Source organism: Heterodontus francisci, unplaced genomic scaffold (genome assembly GCF_036365525.1).
Source record: "Heterodontus francisci isolate sHetFra1 unplaced genomic scaffold, sHetFra1.hap1 HAP1_SCAFFOLD_1636, whole genome shotgun sequence".
Taxonomy (NCBI): domain Eukaryota; kingdom Metazoa; phylum Chordata; class Chondrichthyes; order Heterodontiformes; family Heterodontidae; genus Heterodontus; species Heterodontus francisci.
This window is the reverse complement of record NW_027140168.1, coordinates 18,154-36,919: the sequence shown is the minus strand read 5'-3', so window position 1 is coordinate 36,919 and position 18,766 is coordinate 18,154. Positions and strand designations below refer to the sequence as shown.

The 18,766-nt window shown below is 51.2% G+C and overlaps 1 protein-coding gene across 1 annotated transcript in view; it reads right to left on the bottom strand.

Annotated features, from left to right (window-relative positions):
* Window positions 1-18,766, bottom strand: part of LOC137358997 (maestro heat-like repeat-containing protein family member 1) — a 58,142-nt gene that overhangs the window by 21,412 nt on the left and 17,964 nt on the right. The window contains exons 2-5 of the mRNA XM_068025142.1: window positions 15,556-15,906; window positions 4,453-4,598; window positions 3,796-3,927; window positions 784-946 (exon numbers count right to left, since the gene is read on the bottom strand). Coding sequence (XP_067881243.1) covers window positions 784-946; window positions 3,796-3,927; window positions 4,453-4,598; window positions 15,556-15,577 — 463 coding nt within the window. The 5' untranslated portion in view covers window positions 15,578-15,906. The remainder of the gene's footprint in view (window positions 1-783; window positions 947-3,795; window positions 3,928-4,452; window positions 4,599-15,555; window positions 15,907-18,766) is intronic.

Sequence of the window (18,766 nt, the reverse complement as noted above, 5' to 3'; positions counted from 1 at the left end):
ATGGTCACTTTTACAGATCCGAGCTTTTTTTGCTTTATTTAATTTCTTACACCACTGGGCCATGTGGAAATCACAGGGAAGTTTAAAGATAATAAATGGTGGCCCTGCCCTGAAGTCACAGACATCTCCCTGTATAAGAAAAACACACCTGTGAGATACACAACATTCCTCAACAACGCGTGAAAGGACATGGCTTTCTCCCCCCAACATAGACCAAGGTTAAAAGTTGAAGGTCAGAGTGTCGGACTCGGGTTGTGAGTTAGTGGATGAAGTGGATCAGGAAGCAAGGCGGTGATGCAGAGTGGAGGTTTACAGGCCCGTTGGTAAATGTTTTTATTAAGCAATGAGGTTAAACTGGGCTTGCAGCCAAACTCACAAACATGTAGAGCAGCAGGATAGTCTGGGCTGGAAATACATTCTTGCACTGGTGAGGGGGAGCACAGTTGTACCAAACTGTTGCAGTTGCATGCGGTGGCTCACCACCCATTTCTCAAGAGCAATTGGGGATGGGTCTACATACTCAGTGACTGAACATCCAGAGCACTCTCGGGTCAAGAAATCTAAAAATTCACAACGCACCGAGTGAATAAATTTCTCCTCTCGGTCCTGAATGGCCGAGCCCTCATTCAGAGACTGTGACCCCGTGCTCCAGGCTCTTCCCAGTGTCTCACCAGGCACACACACAATGGAGCGGATAGGGAGGGTTCACACTCACCCCCTTCACCGGGGGGCGGGGGGGGGGGGGAGATAAACCAGGAAAGCAGTTAAAACAAATAGCCTCACCGTTTGCCGTGGAGAGACTGGCCAGTGTGTGAACCACGAAGAAGTGGGGCAGGACTCCGGGTTGGAATTTCTGCAGAATCTCCTCCATCACCTCATTGATAAACCTGCAGCCCAAAGCCACAAGCAGCTTACTGGCAGCTTCCTGCCACTCGGGAAGCACCTCCTAAAGCAGAGTGAACAAGGCACAGGGTGAACACACCAAAACTCGACTGCACAAAGACTGGGAGCGGGGGCGGGGGTCCTGTCCTCAGGGTGACTATAATCTAATCAAATCCACCCCCCCACCCAACACAATCACTGCACGGTGTGGGTTAGACTGACCAGTATGTGCACAAAGCTCAAGGCCCTGCATTTCTGTAGCGCCTTTCACAACCACAAGACCCAAAATGCTTCACACCCAATCCCAATGAAATGCTTTTGAAGTGTGGTCACTGTTGTAATATAGGAAAGTAGCACACAGCAAGACGCCACATGTTATAATGACATCATCTGTTAAGGGATGTTGGTGGAGGGAGAAACATCAGCCAGAGCAGGGCAGAGAACTCCACAACTCGTCTGAGATACGGACAGTGGGATCTTTTACATCCACCAACGAGGAGACAAGACTCAACATCTCACTTGAAAGATGGCATCCGTCTCACTGCAGCGCTCCCTCAGTACTGACCCTCCGACAGTGCAGCACTCCCTCAGTACTGACCCTCCGACAGTGCAGCACTCCCTCAGTACTGACCCTCCGACAGTGCAGCACTCCCTCAGTACTGACCCTCCGACAGTGCAGCACTCCCTCAGTACTGACCCTCCGACAGTGCAGCACTCCCTCAGTACTGACCCTCCGACAGTGCAGCACTCCCTCAGTACTGACCCTCCGACAGTGCAGCACTCCCTCAGTACTGACCCTCCGACAGTGCAGCACTCCCTCAGTACTGACCCTCCGACAGTGCAGCACTCCCTCAGTACTGACCCTCCGACAGTGCAGCACTCCCTCAGTACTGACCCTCCGACAGTGCAGCGCTCCCTCAGTACTGACCCTCCGACAGTGCAGCACTCCCTCAGTACTGACCCTCCGACAGTGCAGCACTCCCTCAGTACTGACCCTCCGACAGTGCAGCACTCCCTCAGTACTGACCCTCCGACAGTGTTAATGTAACCCCACTATTTAAAATGGGAAGTAGAGAGAAAACAGGGAATTATAGACCAGTCAGCCTGACGTCAGTAGTGGGGAAAATTCTAGAGTCCATTATCAAAGATTTTATAGCAGAGCACTTAGAGAACAGTGGTAGAATCGGACAGAGTCAGCATGGATTTACGAAAGGGAAATCATGCTCGACAAATCTACTAGAATTCTTCAAGGATGTAACTAGTAGAGTTAATGAGGGGGAGCCAGTGGATGTGGTTTATTTGGACTTCCAGAAGGCTTTCGACAAAGTCCACTTAAGAGATGAGCATGTAAAATTAAAGCGCATGGGATTGGGGGTAGTGTATTGCGATGGATAGAAAATTGGTTGGCGGACAGGAAACTAAGAGTAGGGACTTTGGGTCTTTTTCTGAATGGCAGGCAGTGACTAGTGGGGTACCGCAGGGATCGATGCTAGGACCCCAGATATTCACAATATACATTAATGATTTAGATGAGGGAACTAAACGTAATATCTCCAAATTTGCAGATGAGACAAAACTGGGTGGGAGGGAGAATTGTGAGGAGGATGCAGAGAGGCTTCAGGGTGATTTGGACAAGTTGAGTGAGTGGGCAAATGCATGGCAGATGCAGTATAATGTGGATAAATGTGAGGTTATCCACTTTGGTAGCAAAAACAGGAAGGCAGATTATCTGAATGGCTATAAATTGAGAGAGGGGAATATGCAGCGAGACCTGGGTGTTCTCGTACACCAGTCGCTGAAGGTGCAGGTGCAACAGGCTGTAAAAAAGGCAAATGGTATGTTGGCCTTCATAGCAAGAGGATTCGAGTACAGGAGCAGGGATGTCTTGCTGCAACTATACAGGGCCTTGGTGAGGCAGCACCTGGAATATTGTGTGCAGTTTTGGTCTCCTTATCTGAGGAAGGATGTTCTTGCTATAGAGGGAGTGCAGCGAAGGTTTACCAGACTGATGCACGGGATGGCGGGACTGACGTCTGAGTAGAGATCGAGGCAGTTAGGATTATATTCGCTGGAGTTCAGGAGAGTGAGGGGGGATCTCATAGAAACCTATAAAATTCTAACAGGACTTGACAGGGTAGATTCAGGAAGGATGTTCCCGATGGTGGGGGAGTCCAGAACCAGGGGTCATAGTCTAAGGATACAGGGTAAACCTTTCAGGACTGAGATGAGGAGAAATTTCTTCACCCAGAGAGTGGTGAGCCTGTGGAATTCACTACCGCAGAAAGCAGTTGAGGCCAAAACATTGTATGTTTTCAAGGAGTTAGATATACCCCTCAGGTCTAAAGGGATCAAAGAGTATGGGGCGAAAGCAGGAACAGGTTACTGAGTTGGATGATCAGCCATGATCATAATGAATGGTGGAGCAGGGTCGAAGGGCCGAATGGCCTACTCCTGCTCCTATTTTCTATGTTTCTAATCCCCGAGTACTGACCCTCCGACCCTGCGGCGCTCCCTCAGCACTGACCCTCCGACGCTCCCTCAGCACTGACCCTCCGACGCAGCGGTGCTCCCTCAGCACTGCACAGGGAGTGTCAGCCTCGATTATGTGCTCAAGTCTCTGGAGTGGGACTTGAACCCACAATCTTCTGAGTCAGTTAGTGGTCAATTTAGCTGATCTCTGCTGCGGAAGTGGTTTGAGGTCAGGAACTATATAATTTGTGCTAGCTAGATTAGAGTGGAGGGGAATAAACAGCATTCCTCTTCACTGACTCACAAACCTCTGCTGGGAGGTGTGAAGGCCCACCTGCCCCCCCCAAACACACCATTTGCACATGAAGCATAGGAACGAGTGCGATGAATTAACACCGTTGGGTTAACGGATGGGGGCGGAATGGGTGGAAGGGGGAAAAGTACCTTCGATCTGGTCATCTCTTCTGATGCCAAAGAGATGACCATCCTGGCCAGGGGTTGGTCCAATTGGTTGATGGTTTCCTTGACGATAGCCTCCATACTGTGGAGTATGATGATGCGATGAACCTGCACAAGCTGGAGAAACAAAAAGGCGATTTGATCGAGTCGATAGAGAAACCATTCCCATGGGCTGAAGGGTCCAGAATCAGAGGACACTGATTTAAGGTGATTGGCAAAAGAAGCAACAGTGACATGAGGAAAAACATTTTTACACAGCGAGTGGTCAGGATCTGGAATGCACTGCCTGAGAGTGTGGTGGAGGCACATTCAATCGAGACATTCAAAAGGGAACTGGATAATTATCTGAAGAGAAAAAATTTGCAGGGCTGCGAGGAAAAGGCAGGAGAGTGGGACTTGGTGAGTTGCTCTTGCAGAGAGCTGGCACAGACACGACGGGCAGAATGGCCTCCTTCTGTGCTGTAACTATTGTATGAATCTAACACAAGAGAGCCACCAGATACCAAATCTATCAAATTTACCGTGGTTAAGGTTTGGCAAACCACAATGCACTGAACAGCACAACGCAACATTTCAAGCTAGGGAATGGTATGTGACCGCTCGCTCTTCATGTGAATTTCAGTAACCGGCCCTCAGACCTACCTTGCTGTGCTTGCTGAGGTAGGAGTGACAGGCCAGGAGGACCTGCCGAGGATGATGGTAACCCAGCTCCCGAAGAGCCTGGGATATTTCCTGACGAACGCTCTCATCCTTGTCAAATGCAGCGTCGATCAGTGCAACAGAGAAAGCTGTATGGGGAATCAGAGAACAGAAGAGACCGGCAGTGTTAGAGAACTCATCACACTGCCTGATATACTTTCAACAATGCCAAGTGAACTCACACCTTTACCATGTTCAAATATCCCAAAGTGCTTCACAGGAGCCATTCTCAAAACAAAATTACACACCGAGCCACATAAAGCAATATTAGGACCGATGGTCAAAGGGAGTGTTTTATAGACGGAAAGCGAGGAGAGGTTTAGGGAATTCCAGAGCTTGGGGCCTCGGCAGCTGAAGGCACGGCCGATAATGGTGGAGGGACTAAAATCGGGAATGCTCAAGAAGCCAAAATTAGAGGAGCGAGGGGGGATCTGGGAGGGTTATAGGGATGGAGGTAATTAGGGATAAGGATTTGAAAACAAGGATAGGAATTTTAAAATCAAGCTATTGCTTGACTAATGTAGGTCAGCGAACACAGGGGTGAACAAGATTTTTTTTAAAAAATGAGTTCAGGGGATGGTCACCGGCCAGGACAGCATTTATTGCCCATCCCTAATTGCCCTTGAGAATGTGGTGGTGAGCTGCCTTCTTGACCCACTGCAGTCCATGTGGTGGAGGTACACCCACAGTGCTATGGTTTTTTGGTAGCTGTTTTGCTACAACTGAGCGGCTTGCAAGACCATTTCAGACATCGAGGGAGTGCCACCCTGCCGGGGGTTCTATCTTTCAGCTAAGATCCGAGATCCTGCCTGCCCATTCCGGGGGTTGCAAAAGATCCCATGGCCACTAGTGGAAGAGTCTGGGAATTCCTCTGGGGTGCATGGTGGGGAGGGGGATGTGTGGAGTGCAAAAGTTGAGAGATCAGTTGTTAAAACAACAACTTGGATTTATTGGCGCCTTTAACACAATCAAACAAAATTGCGACTGAGTCACATGAGGAGATATCTGGTCAAATGATGAAAAGCCTGGTCAAAGAGGTAGGTTTTAAAGAGTGTCTTAAAGGAGGAAAGCGAGGTGGAGAGGTGTAGGGAGGGAATTCCAGAGTTTGGGGCCGAGGTAACTGAAAGCACGGCTGCCAATGGTGGAGTGATTAAAATCCTGAATATACAAGAGGCCAGAATTAGAGAAGTGCAGATAATTTGGAGGGTTGTGGGGCTGGAGGAGATTAGAGATAGGGAGGGGCGAGGCCATGTAGGGATTTGAAAACAAGGATGAGAATTTTGAAAATCGAGGCGTTGTTTACCTGGGAGCCTCCTTGCCTCTTTCACTTTGTTCTGCGACTGATGTGGTTTAAGCAGCAGTAAAGGGTTAAAGTCTTGCCTGGAGCCGATCTCTCAGTGCAGCTGAGCCAATGGCCTGCCGAAGAGGCAGCACAACAAAGCAGAGTTACAAGGGGGAGGCTCCGAGTCCTGTTCAGCAGGGGGAGGCCTACCACGAACAGGTCACAGGTCACGGCCTAGTGGACCGGATGTTGGGAACAGGGGCTGGCATCAGGTTGGGATGTGTCACTCTCGCAAGTCCCAATGTCAGTAAAGGTCGGCCTACTCAGTCACAGGGGCAACAATCCACCTAGTGTGTTTTGGACTTGCATTTCCGTACAGCCTTTCACTACCTCAGGACATTCCAATTGAAATTGTAGTTACTGTCACGCACAGCAAGCTCCCACCATCAGCAATGAGATAAATGAGGGAATCTGTCGTTTTGAGGGTCAATGTGGGTCGGGACACCAGGGGGAGATGTCGGTCAGTCTGCTCTCTGACCGCATTAGGAGCTCCCCTAGATCGTCCAGTCTGTACGTCCCCTGGTGCCTGCTTTTTAAACAATGTTAAGTTTAAAACAGAACAGCAAAAGGGGGACTGGAGACAACTCATGCAACAGAATTCCCCCTTGCTCCACTCTCTTGAATGGAAAGCCCCTCAACTTGTGAGGGAGACAGTGACGCAGTGGTAATGTCACTGAACTAGGAATCTAGAGGCCAGGTGATGGCTCTGGGCACACGGGTTCAAATCCCACCACAGCAGCTGGGGGAATTTAAATTCAATTAAATAAAATAAATCTGGAAGTGAAAGCTAGTCTCATTAATGGTGGCCATGAAACTATCATTGATTGTTGTAAAAACCCATCTGGTTTAGGGAAGGAAATCTGCCGTCCTTACCTGGTCTGGCCTACATGTGACTCCAGACCCTCAGCAATGTGGTTGACTCTTAACTGCACTCTGAAATGGTCGAGTAAGCCACTCAGTTCAAGGGCAATTAGGGATGGGCAACAAATACAGGCCTTGCCAGTGATGCCCACATCCCATGAAAGAATAAAAAGAAAGCTGTTACCCCTGCCCTCTCAACAACTGGCATTTATATAGCACCTTAAAAATCAACCCAAGATGCTTCACAGAAGCATTATCAAAATCTGACCAAACCAAAAGCTTGGTCGAGGCGGTAGGTTTAAAGGGGGACAGATTTAGGGAGGGAATTCCAGAGCTTAGGACCAAGGCAGCAGAAGACACGGCCACCAGCGGTGGAGCGATGGAAGGGGAGGATGTACGAGTTGCGAGACTTTACCTCTTTAAAAGCAGCAGCAGTCTCTCACACTGAGCTGAAGAGATGAGCTTCCTCAGGCTAAATACTGAACAGAGTTAACCACAACAGAAGGGAAGTTCCTCCTGGGCAGGCACAGGCACAGCTGCGTGGGCCTGGAACCAAACCCTGCAATTCCACTTCTCCTTCCCTGCTCAGCCATGTTACCACAGCCAGTGGCAACAGGACTGCTGTCATTAACAGCTCCTGTCACCGTCCATAACTCAGCTTCCTGCACCGTCTCACTCAGCCGTTCCCCCTGTGCTTGCTGATCAACATCAACTCCCGGCCCAATTTAAAATTCTCATCCTTGTGTTCAAATCCCTCCATGGCCTCACCCTCCCCATCTCTGTAACCTCCTCCAGTCCCCTACAACCCTCCCCATCTCTGTAACCTCCTCCAGTCCCTACAACCCTCCCTATCTCTGTAACCTCCTCCAGTCCCCTACAACCCTCCCTATCTCTGCAACCTCCTCCAGCCCTCCCTATCTCTGTAACCTCCTCCAGCACCTACAACCCTCCCTATCTCTGTAACCTCCTCCAGTCCCCTACAACCCTCCCTATCTCTGTAACCTCCTCCAGCACCTACAACCCTCCCTATCTCTGTAACCTCCTCCAGCACCTACAACCCTCCCTATCTCTGTAACCTCCTCCAGCACCTACAACCCTCCCTATCTCTGTAACCTCCTCCAGCACCTACAACCCTCCCTATCTCTGTAACCTCCTCCAGCACCTACAACCCTCCCTATCTCTGTAACCTCCTCCAGTCCCCTACAACCCTCCCTATCTCTGTAACCTCCTCCAGCACCTACAACCCTCCCTATCTCTGTAACCTCCTCCAGCACCTACAACCCTCCCTATCTCTGTAACCTCCTACAGCACCTACAACCCTCCCTATCTCTGTAACCTCCTCCAGTCCCCTACAACCCTCCCTATCTCTGTAACCTCCTCCAGCACCTACAACCCTCCCTATCTCTGTAACCTCCTCCAGCACCTACAACCCTCCCTATCTCTGCATTCCTAAAATTTTATAAAATTTATTCGCAGGATGTGGGCGTCGCTGGCAAGGCCAGCATTTACTGTCCATCCCTAATTGCCCTTGAGAAGGTGGTGCTGAGCTGCCTTCTTGAACCGCTGCAGTCCATGTGGGGTAGGTACACCCACAGTGCTGTTAAGGGAGTTCCAGATTTTGACTCAGTGACAGTGAAGGAACGGCGATACAGTTCCAAGTCAGGATGGTGTGTGACTTGGAGGGGAACTTGCAGGTGATGGTGTTCCCATGTATTTGCTGCCCTTGTCCTTCTCGATGGTAGAGGTCGCGGGTTTGGAAGTGGCTGTCGAAGGAGCCTTGGTGCATTGCTGCAGTGATCTTGTAGATGGTACACACTGCTGCCACTGTGCATCGGTGGTGGAGGGAGTGAATGTTTGTAGATGGGATGCCAATCAAGCGGGATGCTTTGTCCTGGATGGTGTCTAGCTTCCTGTGTGCTGTTGCAGCTGCACCCATCCAGGCAAGTGGGCAGTACTCCATCACACTCCTGACTTGTAGATGGTGGACAGACTTTAGACAGTCACTCTCACCCCACCTCTGGAATTCAGCTCTTTTGTCCATGTTTGGACCAAGGCTGTAAGAGATCAGGAGCTGAGTGGTCCTGGCAGAACCCAAACTGAGTATTGGTGAGCAGGTTGTTCCTGAGTAAGTGCTGCTTGAAAGCACTGTCAACAACACCTTCCATCACTTTGCTAATGATCAAGAGTAGACTGATGGGTTAGGAATTGGGCAGATTGCATCAGGCCTGCTTTTTGTGGACAGGACATAGCGGGGCTTTGTCAGGTTCCTGTGCATCCTCCACTCTGCCGTTGTCAGCCTTGCTTTCCGTTGCCGAGGCACTCTGCTCTGAAATTCCCTCCCCAAGCGGAGTTAAGGAAAACTCACTGCCTGAAAGGGTGGTTGAGGCAGAAACCCTCATCACCCTTGGAAATGGAATTGAAATGCTGTAACCTATAAGGCTACGGACCAAGTGCTGCAAAGTAGGATTAGGCTGGATAACTCTTCCTCGGTCAGCATGGATGCAACGGGCCAAATGGCCTCCTTCTGTGCCACAGATTTTCTACGTTGCTATGTATACCTCTCCACTCCTCTCTCCTGCTTTCAGTCCCCCCCCAAACTTGAAATTTACCTCTTTAATCACGATTTTACTCACTCTAATATCACTTCCTATGGCTTTGTGTCAAATTCTCTCTGCTAATCGCTCCAGTGAAGTCCCTTGGGAGGGTTTACTATGTTAAGAGCCTATAGGAATGTCAATATACAGATATAAATAGAGGTGTTTAAGATTAGGAAAGGGTTTGATGGGGAGACCAGAAGTAGGTGGCTAGTTCTGACAGACAGCGAGGATGATACAAACCGCCTGCAACAGACATAGATAGGCTAGCAGAATGGGCAGATGGAAATTTAATACAGAGAAATGAGACGATGCATTTTGGCAGAAGGGATAGGGTGAGGCAATATAGAGTTAATGGCACAGTTCTAAAGAGTGTGCAGGAACAGAGGGACCTGGGGGTGCGTGTGCATCAATCTTTAAAGGTGGCAGGACATATTGAGAGAGTGGTTAGTAAAGCATGTGGAATCTTGGGCTTCATAAATAGAGGCATCGAGTACAAATGCAGGGAAGTTATACTGAACCTTTATCATGCTCTGGTTAGGCCCCAACTGGAGTATTGTGTCCAGTTCTGGTCACCACACTTCAGGAAGGATGTGAGGGTCCTTGAGAGAATGCAGGAGGATATTTACCAGAATGGTTCCAGGGATGGGGAATTTTAAGTTAGACAAGGAAAATCTGTTCCCATTAACAACAGTACAAGGACTAGGGGACACAGAGAGAAGGTTTTGGGCAAAAGATACATGGGGGCAGAACTTGGTTTACAGCGGGTGGTAATTGTCTGGAACTTGCTGCCTATGAGGAAGTGGAGACCATCAATAATTTCACAAGGAAATTGGATGGACACTTCAAGGAAACAAACTTGCAGGGCTACAGGGATAGAGCGAGGGAATGGGACTGACTGGATTGCTCTACAGAGAGCTGGCATGGACTCGATGGGCTGAATGGCCTCCTCTGTGCCATAATGACTACAGATATAAGACAGTCACTAATAAATCCAATCGGGAATTCAGGTGAAACTTCTTTACCCAGAGAGTGGTGAGAATGTGGAACACGACCACAGTAGAGGTGAATAGCAGAGATGCAACTATGGGGAAGTTAGATAAACACACGAGGGAGAAAGGAATATGCTGATAGGATGAGATGAAAAGGTGAGGGGAGGTTCATGTGGAGCATAAACACCAGCATGGAGCTGCTGGGCCAAATGGCCTGTGCTGTACCTCCTGTGTAAATATTTGTTTTGTATCCAACAGCTGACTGGAAATGTATGAGAGAGTGTCGGGGGTAAACAGGTTTTGGGTTTGCCTGTGTGCAGTGGGCCAGTCTTGCTGTAATGGGGTGGGGAAGATGAGGACTGCTGGGGTTCCATCACAACAATGATGGAGGCAAATCTCACAGCACTTTAGAGTCAATGAAATAGCTTTGAAGTCTAGTCACTAATTGTAATGTAGGAAACGTAGTATCCAATGTACGCACAGCAAGATCCCACAAACAGAAAATTCTCCACCCCCCCCCCCCCCCCCCGCCAACAAAAAAACCAGGTCAAACGCCACTGCACCTCTCCAAATAGTGGCCATGGGGTCTTTGACACCCACCTGAGAGGAAGGAGCGTAGTTTAACGTCGCATCTGAAAGATGGTGCCTCTGACAGTGCAGCACTCCCTCAGTACTGCACAGTGACTATCGGCCTGGATTAGGGGACCATTTGCTAGAAAATGCTGTTTTCAGGATGTGGGCGACACAGGAAAGCCCAGTTATTGCCCAGGCAGCGTGGGCACGGAGTCACGTGTAGGCCAGACCAGTTAAGGACAGCGTGCTTCTTTACCTGAAGGGCATTAATGAAGCGGATGAGGGTTTTACAACAATCTGGTATCTGTATGGTCACCATTACTGAGACTAACATTTTAGTCCACATTTATTAAACGGAATTTAAATTCCCCCAGCTGCCCTGGGGGAATTTGAACTCATGTCTCCAGATAATTAAATTCAGGCCTCTGGATCACTGGTCCAGTAACATCACTACTGTGCTACACTCTTCGGCCAATGAAGTAACCCCAGCACCGAAGGAACACTGCCTTTGGAAGGGGGAGGACAGAAATCAGCACCTCCCCAGCATAAGTAGTTTGTTCCAGTATCCTGACCAATATTTATCCCCTCACAAACAGATTATCTGTTCATTATTTCACTGCTGTTTGTGGGAACGTTGGTTGATTTACTTCCTACATTACAATTATCAGCTACCTCCGTCCTACTGGCCGGGCCACAGGAGACAGCTCACCTGCTCTCCTTTGAACAGAGTCTGTGGGATCTTTAACTTGCTCCTGAAGGGGCAGACAGGGGCCTCGGCTTAACACCTCATCCGAAAGACAGCCCCTCCGACAGTCGAGGCTCTGCCAACGGAGTAAGTGACAGTAACGAGATGGTCGGTAAATCGATAATGGCGGATCTCTTCCCCAGCATCCTTAGCTGGAACGAAAGCACTGTACCAGGCTGTAACGGAAGCTGTTTATGGGCCTGGGGTGGGGGAAAAAAAGAGGGCCAGGACATCTGGCAGGAGGAGCTCACAAAGATGAGATTCTCTTTCTCTCTTTGGCCTCCTTAACATAAGAACTAGGAGCAGGAGTAGGCCGTCCGGCCCCTCGAGCCTGCTCCACCATTCAATAAGATCATGGCTGATCTTTTCGTGGACTCAGATCCACTTACCCGCGTTCTCACCGTATCCCTTAATTCCTTTATTATTCAAAAAGATATCTACCTTAGCTTTAAAAACGTTTACTGAAGAAGCATCAACTACTTCACTGGGCAAGGAATTCCATAGATTAACAACCCTCTGGGTGAAGAACTTCCTTCTCAATTCAGTCCTAAATCTGCTCCCTCTAATCTTGAGGCTATGCCCTCTTGTCCTAGCTTCACCTGCCAGTGGAAACATCCTCTCTACTTGTATCTTATCTATTCCCTTCATGATTTTATATGTTTCTATAAGATCCCCCCTCATTCTTCTGAATTCCAATGAATATAATCCCAATCTACTCAGTCTCTCCTCATAAGCCAACCCCCTCAACTCCGGAATCAACCTAGTGAACCTCCTCTGCACCCTCTCCAGTGCCAGTACATCCTCTCTCAAGTAAGGAGACCAAAACTGCACACAGTACTCCAGGTGCGGCCTCACCAGTACCTTATACAGCTGCAACATAACCTCTCTGCTTTTAAACTCAATCCCTTTAGCAATGAAGGACAACATTCCATTTGCCATCTTAATTACTTGCTGTACCTGCAGACCAACCTTCTGCGATTCATGCAAAAGGACACCCAGGTCCCTCTGCATAGCAGCATGCTGCAACTTTTTACCATTCAAGTAATAATCCTTTTTACTGTTACTCCTACCGAAATGAATGACTTCACATTTATTAACATTGTATTCCATCTGCCAGTCCTTTGCCCACTCACTCAATGTATCTATGTTCCTCTGCAAAGTTTCAGTCATCTGCACACTTTGCTCTGCCACTCATCTTAGTGTCATCTGCAAACTTTGACACCCTACAAGTGGTCCCCAACTCCAAATCATCTGTATAAATTGTAAATAATTGCAGTCCCAACACCGATCCCTGAGGCACACCACTACTGACTGATTGCCACCCAGAATAGCACTCATTTATCCCCACTCTCTGCTTCCTGTTAGTCAATCAATCCTCTATCCATGCTAATACTTTACCCCTAACGCCATGCATCCTTATCTTATGCAGCAGCCTCTTGTGCGGCACCTTGTCTCGAGAGACAATGGGTAAGCGCCTGGAGGTGGTCAGTGGTTTGTGAAGCAGCGCCTGGAGTGGCTATAAAGGCCAATTCTAGAGTGCTTCCACAAGTGCTGCAGATAAAATTGGTTGTCAGGGCTGTTATACAGTTGGCTCTCCCATTGCGCTTGTCTTTTTTCCTGCCAACTAAGTCGCTCTCCCCACTCTTTAGCCCCGCCTTTATGGCTGCCCGCCAGCTCTGGCGATCGCTGGCAACTGACTCCCACGACTTGTGATCAATGTCACAGGACTTCATGTCGCGTTTGCAGATGTCTTTAAAGCGGAGACATGGACGGCCGGTGGGTCTGATACCAGTGACGAGCTCGCTGTACAATGTGTCTTTGGGGATCCTGCCATCTTCCATGCGACTCACATGGCCAAGCCATCTCAAGCGCCGCTGACTCAGTAGTGTGTATAAGCTGGGGATGTTGACCGCCTCGAGGACTTCTGTGCTGGAGATACAGTCCTGCCACCTGATGCCAAGGATTCTCCGGAGGCAGCGAAGATGGAATGAATTGAGACGTCGCTCTTGGCTGACATACGTTGTCCAGGCCTCGCTGCAGTAGAGCAAGGTACTGAGGGCACAGGCTTGATACACTCGGACTTTTGTGTTCCGTGTCAGTGCGCCATTGTGTCCACCAAAGCTACTAAGTATCATCACCTCATTCCATAACAATATGAAAGGCTCAATTCAGCATAGCGGCGTCTCATCAGACACCTTTCCTATCCTGAGTGGTGTGAAACAGGGCTGTGTTCTCGCACCTACACTGTTTGGGATCTTCTTCTCACTGCTGCTGTCACATGTGTTCAAGACTTCAGAAGAAGGAATTTCCCTCCACACAAGATCAGGGGGCAGGTTGTTCAACCTTGCCCGTCTAAGAGCGAAGTCCAAAGTACGGAAAGTCCTCATCAGAGAACTCCTCTTTGCTGACGATGCTGCTTTAACATCTCACACTGAAGAATGCCTGCAGAGTCTCATCGACAGGTTTGCGGCTGCCTGCAACGAATTTGGCCTAACCATCAGCCTCAAGAAAACGAACATCATGGGACAGGACGTCAGAAATGCTCCATCCATCAATATCGGCGACCACGCTCTGGAAGTGGTTCAAGAGTTCACCTACCTAGGCTCAACTATCACCAGTAACAAGATGAGATTGAGGAGAGATATAAAGGATTTTGAATTTGCTGCCTTGACAATGGTTTCAATGCAAAAAGAAAAGGCCAGATTGCTCATCAGCCGACAGTTACAATCACCTGCCCTGTTTAACCAGTTCGATCCAGCAGATAAAAGGCAGAAAGGACTTGTATTTATACAGCTCCTTATCTCTCACAGCAACATCACAATGGGTGACTCACAGTGCAGACTCCATTTGCACCAGAGTCCCTGACAGGGTCTGAGGGAATCCAGTTTGCTCCACTTTACCCCACACTAATCACATCAGGCTTTGTTCAAAGGTTTGCTGAAATACATTTGATACAATTAGTGTACTTACTGGTCAGCCCTGGCTCAGCGGGTAGCACACACTGTGGCCTCACAGACAGGAGGTAGAGGCTTCAAATCCCACTCCAGAGACTCAAGCACAAAATCCAAGCGCTGCCTCAGTGCAGCGCTCCTGTTAGGAGGGCAGCACTTAGGGGACGGTAGCATAATGGTAATGTTACAGGACTAGTACTTCAGAGGCTTGGACTAACATTCCACAGATAGGAGTTCAAATCCCACCACAGCAGCTGGAGAAATTTCAATTCAATTAATTAATAAAAATCTGGAATTGAAAGCTAGTCCCGGCAATGGTGCCTTGAAACTATCAGATTGTCATAAAAATCCATCTGGTTCACTGATGTCCTTTAGGGAAGGAAATCTGCTGTCCTTACCTGGTCTGGCCTACATGTGACTCCAGAACCTCACCTACACCACGTGGACTACAGCAGTTCAAGAAGGCAGTTCACCTCAAGAGCAATTAGGGATGGGCAATAAATGTCCATCCTGCTGTCGGAGCGGCAGGGCCCAGGGAGCGCCCCCCTGTCGGAGCGGCAGGGCCCAGGGAGCGCCCCCCTGTCGGAGCGGCAGGGCCCAGGGAGCGCCCCCCTGTCGGAGCGGCAGGGCCCAGGGAGCGCCCCCCTGTCGGAGCGGCAGGGCCCAGGGAGCGCCCCCCTGTCGGAGCGGCAGGGCCCAGGGAGCGCCCCCCTGTCGGAGCGGCAGGGCCCAGGGAGCGCCCCCCTGTCGGAGCGGCAGGGCCCAGGGAGCGCCCCCCTGTCGGAGCGGCAGGACTGAACCCACAAACTTCAGATTCAACAGCGAATGATTCCACTGAGCCACAGCGAAGACACATCGTGTGAAATTCTTTTTACACATAACTACTAGCTTTCTCTGAGCAGTAAACCGAGGCCAGTTGAGAGTGATGATAACCCGTGACATTAAAACACACACATTAGCAGCAAGGATTGAACAAGACAAAACTCACCTTCTGTGTAGTTACTTCCCATTCTGCTACCTCATCACTGTGGAGTATTTCCCCTCTCTGATTCCCTCCTCATTCAGGGCGAAGGTCCTCACAAATTAATTTTCCAGGTGTCGGATCCCACCTTTCTGCAGCAGCAATTCAATGCTGAGCTTTTTAATCCTACTTTTCTGCACACACACAACTTCACTCAGCCCTTCAGTAATTTCTAATGCAGAATCAATGCAGCTCCAGAGCCCGAGGGTCCACACAACGTGAAATAAGGAAAACGCCTTCTTTCCTCAGTGCAAGGTAAACCACTTCAAATAATGTCAAACTCGACTCGGTCTTCTGCTTACCAGGCCTCTCCAAAACCTGACCAGAATAAAAAAAAAACATTGAGAGAAGATTTCAACCAATCCTGGTTGTTGCTCCTCCCAGTTTTTGCACAGAATGCAGACACATCTACTCGCCCATGTCTGCCTGCCTCTCCCACACAGACAGTGATTGGAACCACTGCTGTTAAACACAAAGCTCAAACCTCAGTCCCATTACATACATTACATTAACAGGTCACCAAGACCTGACACTGCCAATCTTTCTACATACATCTAGCTGGCTCTGCATCTCTCCCCAAGCTCACACCCTCTCCCCCTGAATTCCCTCCTCCCCCACCCCCACTCCACATTCACCACTCTCCACCCCCCCACATTCCCCCCTCCCACTGCGCTCCCCTCCCCCACATTCCCCCCTCCCACTGCGCTCCCCCCCCACCAACATTCCCTCTGTTTCCCCCCCCCCCTCACATTCCCTCCTCCCTCTGCACGCCTCCCACACATTCCCCCCCTGTACTCCCCACACATTTCCCCCCTCCCTCTGCGCTCCCTCCCCACATTCCCCCCTCCCTCTGAGCCCCCCCCCCCACATTCCCCTCCTCTGGACTCCCCACACATTCCCTCCCCCCCCTCTCTGGACTCCCCACACATTCCCTCCCCCCCCTCTCTGGACTCCCCACACATTCCCTCGCCCCCCCTCTCTGGACTCCCCACACATTCCCTCCCCCCCCTCTCTGGACTCCCCACACATTCCCTCCCCCCCCTCTCAGGACTCCCCACACATTCCCTCCCCCCCCTCTCTGGACTCCCCACACATTCCCTCCCCCCCCCCCACCCCCCTCTCTGGACTCCCCACACATTCCCTCCCCCCCCCCACCCCCCTCTCTGGACTCCCCACACATTCCCTCTCTCTCCCCCCCCCCCCTCTCTGGACTCCCCACACATTCCCTAACCCCCCCCCCCCCTCTCTGGACTCCCCACACATTCCCTAACCCCCCCCCCCCCCCTCTCTGGACTCCCCACACATTCCCTCTCCCCCCCCCCGTTCTCTGGACTCCCCACACATTCCCTCCCCCCCCCCCTCTCTGGACTCCACACACATTCCCTCCCCCCCCTCCTCTCTGGACTCCACACACATTTCCCTCCCCCCCCTCTCTGGACTCCACACACATTCTCCCCCCCCCCCCCCCCTTTCTGGACTCCACACACATTCTCCCCCCCCCCCCCCCTTTCTGGACTCCCCACACATTCTCCCCCCCCCCCCCTCTCTGGACTCCCCACACATTCTCCCCCCCCCCCCCTCTCTGGACTCCCCACACATTCTCCCCCCCCCCCCCTCTCTGGACTCCCCACACATTCTCCCCCCCCCCCCCTCTGTGGACTCCCCACACATTCTCCCCCCCCCCCCCTCTGTGGACTCCCCACACATTCTCTCCCCCCCCTCCCCCCTCTCTGGACTCCCCACACATTCTCTCCCCCCCCCCCCCCTCTCTGGACTCCCCACACATTCTCTCCCCCCCCCCCCCCCCCTCTCTGGACTCCCCACACATTCTCTCCCCCCCTCTCTGGACTCCCCACACATTCTCTCCCCCCCTCTCTGGACTCCCCACACATTCTCCCCCCCCTCTCTGGACTCCCCACACATTCTCCCCCCCCTCTCTGGACTCCCCACACATTCTCCCCCCCCCCCCCCCTCTGGACTCCCCACACATTTCTCCACCCCCCCCCTGTACTCCCCACACATTTCTCCACCCCCCCTGTACTCCCCACACATTTCTCCACCCCCCCCTGTACTCCCCACACATTTCTCCACCCCCCCCCTGTACTCCCCACACATTTCTCCACCCCCCCTGTACTCCCCACACATTTCTCCACCCCCCCCCTTGTACTCCCCACACATTTATCCACCCCCCCCTTGTACTCCCCACACATTTATCCACCCCCCCCTTGTACTCCCCACACATTTATCCACCCCCCCCCCTTGTACTCCCCACACATTTATCCACCCCCCCCCTTGTACTCCCCACACATTTCTCCACCCCCCCCCTCTCTGTACTCCCCACGCATTCCCCCCCCTCTGTACTCCCCACGCATTCCCCCCCCTCTGTACTCCCCACGCATTCCCCCCCCCTCTCTGTACTCCCCACACATTCCCCCCCCCATCTGTACTCCCCACACATTCCCCCCCCCCCCTCTGTACTCCCCCACACATTCCCCCCCCCTCTCTGTACTCCCCCACACATTCCCCCCCCTCTCTGTACTCCCCCACACATTCCCCCCCCTCTCTGTACTCCCCACACATTCCCCCCCCTCTCTGTACTCCCCACACATTTCCCCTCCCCCTCTCTGTACTCCCCACACATTTCCCCTCCCCCTCTCTGTACTCCCCACACATTTCCCCTCCCCCTCTCTGTACTCCCCACACATTTCCCCTCCCCCTCTCTGTACTCCCCACACATTTCCCCTCCCCCTCTCTGTACTCCCCACACATTTCCCCTCCCCCTCTCTGTACTCCCCACACATTTCCCCTCCCCCTCTCTGTACTCCCCACACATTTCCCCTCCCCCTCTCTGTACTCCCCACACATTTCCCCTCCCCCTCTCTGTACTCCCCACACATTTCCCCTCCCCCTCTCTGTACTCCCCACACATTTCCCCTCCCCCTCTCTGTACTCCCCACACATTTCCCCTCCCCCTCTCTGTACTCCCCACACATTGCCCCCCCCACCCTCGAACCTGCTCCGTCATTCAATAAGATCATGGCTGATCTGATTGTCACCTCAACTCCATATTCCCACCTACCGCCAATAACCTTTCACCCCTTTATCAAGAATCTATCTACCTCTGCTTAAAAATATTCAAAGGGCGGCGCAGTGGTTAGCACCGCAGCCTCACAGCTCC